Consider the following 7,895-nt stretch of genomic DNA (forward strand, 5'->3'; position numbering starts at 1 on the left):
GGTCTCTAGGTGATGAGGAAGGGGTTGGAAGTGAACATGAAGAAAAAAAAAGGTATACTCTTTCTTTCTCTCCCTGTCTCTTCTCCACTGATCTCTGGAGGAGAGCCCGGCAGGGCTGGGCACAAAAGTAACAGTGGATAGATAAGTAGTAGTACCTGAGATTTGTTCATGGGTGGGCAGGAGTGGAGGTGTGTAGGGCTGATGCTCCTACTCCTGCCCCTTCTCTCATCAGACGCAGGGCACAGGCATCCCTTTGAGCTGATCAAAGCAAGTCCTGACTGAGGCAGAGCTCATTGCAGACCTAGCTGATGATCTTCCTGCTGCTCTAGCACTGCAGCATTCCTGCTGAAAATAGGCCAGGACAGGCTCTTCGCAGCACGTTCCTCTGTCAGATGAAATGAGCTGCATCCCATGGAGAAACAGAGTGAACAGGGACAGGATGGCCAGAGCGGTGTCTGAAAGCTGTGTTTGAGGAATGAGAGGGGGCTACAAGGGTGCTTATGCAGGGAAAAGAGGATCATTCGCCTCTTTTGCCAGTGTGGGTTGACTCTGTCTCTTCTCAGGATCAACTTGTCACCACATGGCCCATTCCCCACACCTCTGCTGATGGGCACTTAGTCTCTTTGCTCGCTGCAGAGCTGCTACTTGGGGCCTTTCCCACCAGTGTAGTCATGGTACGGGCTTGTCCGGGCCTTGGGCCGAGGGATGGAGAAATCACTTTGAGGTTCAATGGTCTGAAAAGGAAGCACAAAAGCCTTTACCTTTCAAAACTGGAGAGAAGTAATAGAAGAGGGCTTAAAAAAAAAAAAAAAAAAAAAAAAAAGAGGGGAGGAGGGGAGGGGGAAACAGAGCTGAAGGTTTCCTGAGAGTGTGATCAATGGGTCTGTGGAACAGGATCCTGGCAGAACAAACCAGTAATGGAGACATGTCACCAGAGGACATATGGGGACATGATGTGAGCTACTAGACCTGGCTAGGCTGTGGTCTGAAGGAGAACTGATGAATGGACATGGGGACATGCAGTCTGCCCACTCTGGATCTGCACTGCAACTTCCAGTGACTGCTGGTGGGAATACATTCAGGGCATAAGCTGGGGAAAGGAGCACGATCTCCTGAGGAAAGGGCACGGTCTACTGCAGGAACTGTGCTTAAAGAGAGGACTTCTTATGTGATGTCAAATCCAGAAGTACTGAAAACCGTAACCTCAGACTTTGCCTTGGGCCCCTCTTCCCTCCTCATGTCCCTGGACAAGTCACAGCTCCCTCTGCCCAGCCACAGGCACCTCCATGTCATGGTATCGCCCGGTTCCATGCTAAGCACCTGTCTGCCTCCACAGAGCCTGCTCCAGGTCCACCTGACTTTGCCTGTTCCCCTTCCCTTCCCTTCCCTTCCCTTCCCTTCCCTTCCCTTCCCTTCCCTTCCCTTCCCTTCCCTTCCCTTCCCTTCCCTTCCCTTCCCTTCCCTTCCCTTCCCTTCCCTTCCCTTCCCTTCCCTTCCCTTCCCTTCCCTTCCCTTCCCTTCCCTTCCCTTCCCTTCCCTTCCCTGCCTGAACAATAGACTACATGTGGTGAAACAGGTGAAGGGGGGCGTGAACTTACCTTCATCTGAAAGTGAGAAGAGTATGAGGAGTTGCTGAGGTCCCCTGAGTCATAAGACAAGAGCGGGGGAAAGTTAGTAAGTTAGCATTATATTGTAGCTTAGAAATACCACATCAAGGGAGACTCAAAGGGCTTGTGGCTATGTTAGCAGCTGCTTTTAGACTGACCAAACTATGCAGCATGCAGGCAGGAATGGGTTAAAATCCATAGGTGGGTGACTTATTAAATATTTCCTTATGAAAGCAGGAATGAATGGTATTGTAAATAACAGGACATAGGTGGCCTTGGAGTTTAGACACCTGCTGTTGCCTCACAATTAGTGTCATCATCACCAGCCAAATCCCTCCCACTTGCATGCTCAAGACCCCCTCTGCAGTATTGCCTGGGAGAGCACAGCCTTTCTCAGCTATTCTTTTAAAAACCTGGAGATCTGACTCCAGGGGACAAATATGATCTCAGTAGCAGATCCACAGGGAGTGCAGTCACATCTCCTACCCATAGATTTAGGAAGCCTCAACTGATAAACCATTTTGCTTTGTCCAAGTAGTCATGAGACTCATACAGAAAAGCAAGACCTTCTTGCCTTCTTGTTGGATGATGGGTTCATTTTCAAATGGAAAATGGGAACCAGATCAGAACTGGAATAAATAATCTCCACAGTATAACCTGGAGAGGTCTAAAGAGATAGAGCATTGCTAAGAGACAAACAAAAAACTTCTGAATTTTTACCAGTGACTTCCCAGACATAACACAATCATAACAAGTTATGTCTCAGCCCTGACACACAGTAAGTCTCCTACTCAGTCACTCCTCCTACACATCTTTAGCTTTTGCATTGGTCTTTATTCTTTTCCCTGTTGTCTGGAGATTCATTTTCACTTGCATTTCTGAAGTTTCATCAGTCTGACACTTTTTCCTACCTCTAAACCATCCATCATTTTCAAATCTTTTCTTGTAGCCCTCCTACCCCTTTTAGCTCCTGAGTGGTATATGTGTGCTTAGGGCTGGGGGACAGTGGAGTCATTCACTTCATCATACCTTGCACAATTTCATCTTGGGTGTAGGCACGGTTGTCCACTCCAGTTGTCTGCTTTATGAACTTGGGTTGGCAGAAGTCATTTTCTGGAGGGTAGTCCCCCAGCTTCAGAGGGGCAGTGAGGAAACAAATTTCAGGGATGATACACATTATCAGGAAGATCCATCCGTTGGACACCAGAGCAATGGCCACGACAGGATCATCCCAGCTCTGCTGATTTAAAATCACGTTGCCTTTTGTGAGCATAGTGATCCACACTACCCAGATGGCAATGGAGAACAGGACAGTGACAAAGATGTGTGCCCCGTGCCTCTTCCAGCTTTTGTATGGCCCACAAAATGTAAACATGGAAACCAAGAAGGTCAGAGCTATCAAGAAAAGCACGTAGATCAAAAGCATGACAAAGTCCTTGTTGGTCTCCTCCGAAGACATATTCAGAAATTTGTCTTTCTGGTTTACTAGCATGGTGACTAAATACTCAATGTTGATTACAACTTGTACCAGGGCAAAGGAAACAATGAGGAGCACCAACACCAGCCAGGAAAAGGGCTTTCTTCCTCTCACTAGTTTGTTGAGGTTGCAGGCATGGGTGAGGAGGCACGAGAAGCAGAGAGCAAAGATGACTCCAAATAGGAAGAAGCGAGTGGGGCGAGTCCTGTCATTGAGTTTAATGATGAAGACAAAAGTGAGACCAAAAATGCCGAGCGTGCCTAAGAGAAAGAAGAAATAGACGGAGATCATGTGCCGCTTGCTGTTGTCTTGGACTTTACAGATGAGAAAGAAGAGTGAGCAAATGAGGAAAATGGTGATGAGGATGCCAGCTGCAGCCAGTGACTCCAGGACAATCCCCCAGGCCTTCTCTGTGTCACAGAGCAGGTAATAGTCAGCATTGATGCTGCCGCAGCCTTGGGGAGGCGGTGTTGTCATCCTCTTGCCTTTTTTGAACAACCTCCTGGTGAAATGTTTCCCCAAAGCTGTAGAAGAGAAGACACAGGCTGTTATATCAACCACCTGGGTGCCACCAGCAGTGGTGAAGGAGAAGCAGGACAGACCTCCACCCCACTTCACGGGGCAAGGACACCATAGTGCCAAGGACATGGGGCTGTGGGAGCAAAGCTATCCCTTGTTTGGCATCAGCTCTCTATCAAGTGCAAGACAAGCCCCTTAGCAGGAGACAATGCACCTTTCATGTCCTCTGCACTGTGCTTGGGGTTGTGCAATGTCTAAGGAGTATGGGGAGCACGGAGAAGGTGAGGTGCTTTTGCAGGCATTAGCTTGGTGCCCTGCAGCACAGAGCCTGAGCTGCTGTGTTACTCTTGTGATACAAGAGCAGCTGTTAGTCATAATACAGCTTATGCTCTTTTGACAAGTTCAAACAACATTAGTACCTTGTACCAGTGAGGTTCAGAGATGAGCAATGCAGAATAGGAAACTCATTACTCTGTTCTTTCCCCTATTTTACTTTTTCTAAAACACTCTTGGCTTTGGTTTATGGGTATGAATAAAGGGAAACTGCCTTTTACCCTGCAGAAAACTAACCTGGATGCCTCCAGCATAGCTCTTCTCACTCCAATTTAAATAGCAAATACAGACCACCAACCATGACCCCTAAACTCATATTCCTCCTTCTTCATGGCAGTGCAGAAACAAGAACTGTCTCAAAGAGCTTGGTCCCCTCCCCAAGATATTGCCCTGCACTGGCTGGAGGCCTGACATGTCAGAATTAATGCTGTTCATTGCGCGGGAAGTAACCACCAAGTTACTGCTTAAGGAGTCTCCAAGTCAAGGATGGATGAGGTCTCTAACACACCCAGTGCTTTCCTGGTGTCTCACCATGAGGAGTTCAGTACCGAGTAAGCCTGGTTTAAGCCTGTCTTGCCAGAGGATAAGAGGGCTGTTTAGGTGAGCTCTGCCCATCACTGAGGGGAATTAAGTTGCCTTCTACCTTGGGAGCCTGAAGCATGTGCAGAAACCACTGCACAAGGACATTGGGCAGGCGCTGAGTGGCCTGTTATGCAGGCACTGAGCGAGTTTAGATCCCAGGGCCAGGTACTTCTTTATAGGTACCAAATCGCTCAGTTAGATTCAGGTCTCTAAAATCTATAAAAACAGGACTCTAGATACAATATCGTCATGGAACATGTGGGAATCTGGCCTTAATGGTGATCCACAGTGGAAAACCAAGGGCTTGATTTTATGATATATGAAGAAAAAAATTAAACTTGCAAAATTTAGTCTTTAGTGCTCACCACACTATTTCCCCTTGATTTTTCCCTTCCAGAACAATATACTGCAGTTATAAGGCTGGTTCTAAACCCTGCCATCAGATTTTAGGGAGTGTAGGTTGTGTCTTCGATAAATTGCTGTTGCAGTAATCAAGGGATGAACAAAGGGGGAAAATATCACTGACTCACTCTCAGCCCCACATATGCCTCAGTGTGACCTGCTTATAAATGGTGGAATATTTTTCTAGGTTTTATCCTCACTGCGTAAAAGGAGATGTGCAGCTCTTCAAAAAACTGGCTACAATAAAATGCAAATTATTCAAATATGCAGGAACTCTGGACTCCCGTGGAGAGAATGGAATTAGTAAGTAACACATGCAGGAGTTTTCACAAATCATTGTTCACAAAATTTTGAGGATTTATGATCTCTTGCACAAATAGCTGAGAGTTATCTGGACATATATAGTAACAAATAATGAACCTTTCTGAAAATCTGGAGAGCAAATGCTACTATATTATCCACTGACATTTACTGTTGATCAGATTACCTTACCTATTCACAGCTCTGGCAGATACAGACTGCTGCCTGCTGTCGGGGCAGGTGGAGAGCCCAGAGAACCAGTGTGAGACCCACAGATCAGCACAGAGCACACCTATAACTTTGAGTCCTGACCGGTGCTTACTGCAAGTGGTACTTGCCACAGCTGGCTGCCACAGCCCTTGGAACAAACACGATGGAAAGAACCTCGCAGCCTTATAGAACCGGGCCACTTGTGCCAAGTTTTACTCCCTTTTCTTTTTTTCCAGGGTAGCTGTCCCATGAGGCATGAAGAGACTCTGCTCTGTCTCCTGGGTGAGTGCTGTCCCCCAGAACCTGAGTCTGCTCATCCAGCACCTACAGAAGTGTCCGTGATTTCTGAGGCCCTCTGTGCAAGGGAGCCTATGCTGTGGTAACTTCACAGCTCACCCCAAATCATGGTTCTTACTTCAGTGCTGAGTCTTCTCCCGCCAGCCTCAGCCTCTTCTCTCAGATACTTGTGCATAAAATATACCCAACCTGTCACAAATTTCAAATAATTTCCCAAGAAGATCTGTCATAACTCCCTCAGATCCAGCTGGCAATCCTGTGTTAGAGTCAAGGCTCGGAGGCATTCTCTGTTCACCTTGGCACCCCATGCCATGGTCCTTCCCACCATCCCACCCCAGCTGCAGAAGGCAGGTCCGCCCTGGATCCTGTAGGACATTGCCTTGAATTACCTTTCTGGGTCCTGCCTGGAGAAGGCAACAGGGAGGCTCCAGCTAGAAGAGACAAGTTCCCAGTGCACCAGTAACACAGTCACCTCCGCTTCTGTAACCCCAGCTGAGCAGCAGCCCCACGCTCGGCCTCCTTGGAAGCTTTAACAGCTGGAGGGCTGAGGAGGAGTGGCTGAGCACGCCTATTCCAGTTCCACCGCCTCTCCCACAGGACACGGCTATGAAAATACGGTTCCTGTGCCAGGAAATGAAGTAAGGCCTCCTGACGTCAGTGGAGCACTCACCCCTGCGTTGGGGTGGAGACAGAGCTGCTGCCTGTCCCAGCCCTGGGACATGATTGAACGCTGCTCAGCCAAGTGTCTGATAAGGCGCTCCCCTGTCTGACTTCTGGCACCTGTAGGTGGGGACCAGGGCTATGAATAGCAGGGCGTCCCCTCCCTGCTCCAAGTGTTTTGTCTCTTTGCATGCTTTCTTGCCGGGTAGCTGCTCACAAGTTGGAAGGTGAGGAGGTTGCGTGATGCAAATGGGCCCACTGCACCTGGAGGGAGAGTGGCTGCAAGCCTGGCTCCAGAGATAATTTACTTTTGCTGGGAACTGCGCCTGTGCATGGGGACATATCTGCTCCACTCATCCCTTCCACCTGTGCCAGTAAGAGCCAAGGGCTCCTTTCCTAAAACAGGCAGTTTGCCTTTCCTGGTGTCTCGCTCAGCCAGTCCTGCTCTCCAAAGGCACATTTCTGTCTGCTCACGAGGACTGAGTCACTTTGTCCAGGTTGCTGGCCCAAACGGTTAATGAATGAAGGCAATGACCAATTCGCCCTTACTCTACATTGTGCCTCTGGCCTGACACACCTATCAGCGCGATCCCATCCAAAGCCCTGCGTATTTCCAACAGTTCATGACTTCATCTGTTAAATATTACTCATTGGAAGTATTTTGTTATTCTGGTTAAGTAATTTACATCAGGGCCTATCCACACCAAGCACTCGGTCCCTACACACAGCCCCTAAACCTGGAAATCCCTCCCACTCCGTGGAGGTTGTGTTCCTTCCCAAAACCAGCGGAGCAGCGGTACATGCCTGTGCTGAGGTCTGACTGTCCATGGTTGTCTCATCTGCATATTAATTTTTTTTGTTTGTGTTAGGGCCCCTGGCTTATTTCTGGGTGCTGAATCCTTTTGAAAGTCACGTGTGGAGATTGCCCCAAAACACATCCAAGAGACCCCTCTCTTGCACACTCCCTAGATGTGCAGGGATGAGTGGCTCATCGAGTGAAAGGCAACGCTTAGTGCAGTCACTGCGAGGTGGGCCGTGATGAGCCCCAGGACAGTTCCTCATGTTCTTCCTACTTTCATTTTAGTGTAAAATCCTGAGGCTTTTTAGGAAAGGGTATATCAGTTTCTTTACATGAAATTAATCTTAACTTTAAAGTAGGTCCCAGGCTTTGTGAGCCAGCCAAGAAGGAGGCAGTTGTGAAAAATGAGAGGAGGAAAGAAGAAATGATGGAGAGGAGTTTACCACCAGCTCAGTGGGACCCAACCCATCTAGGAAGACATCCGAAGAAGCTTTCAAAGGTCACTGGTCACCACCAGCCTATTTGCATCTTGTCAGAGCACATTATGGACTGCCAGCTACTTCCCTACATTTACACAGACGCATAAAATCCCATGGAAGGCAGCATGATGAATTATATCAGGGGGGAAAAAGAAGAAAAGATAAGAAGAGTAACACTGACATTTTCCAGAATGCCTGAGAAATCTTTGACATTCAGTCATCAAACAAAC

The 7,895-nt window shown here is 48.1% G+C and overlaps 1 protein-coding gene across 1 annotated transcript; it reads right to left on the reverse strand.

Moving 5' to 3' along the window:
• Positions 1-641: 641 nt before the first annotated feature.
• On the reverse strand, positions 642-3,561 carry LOC104349956 (retinoic acid-induced protein 3). The gene is made up of 3 exons (XM_086461768.1): positions 2,637-3,561; positions 1,599-1,642; positions 642-734 (listed from the first exon to the last, which is right to left on the reverse strand). The coding sequence occupies exons 1-3, from the start codon at positions 3,559-3,561 to the stop codon at positions 642-644; spliced, it is 1,062 nt and encodes a 353-aa protein (XP_086317894.1).
• Positions 3,562-7,895: the final 4,334 nt, after the last annotated feature.

This window comes from Leptosomus discolor, chromosome 1, assembly GCF_034619465.1.
Source record: "Leptosomus discolor isolate bLepDis1 chromosome 1, bLepDis1.hap2, whole genome shotgun sequence".
Lineage (NCBI taxonomy): Eukaryota > Metazoa > Chordata > Aves > Leptosomiformes > Leptosomidae > Leptosomus > Leptosomus discolor.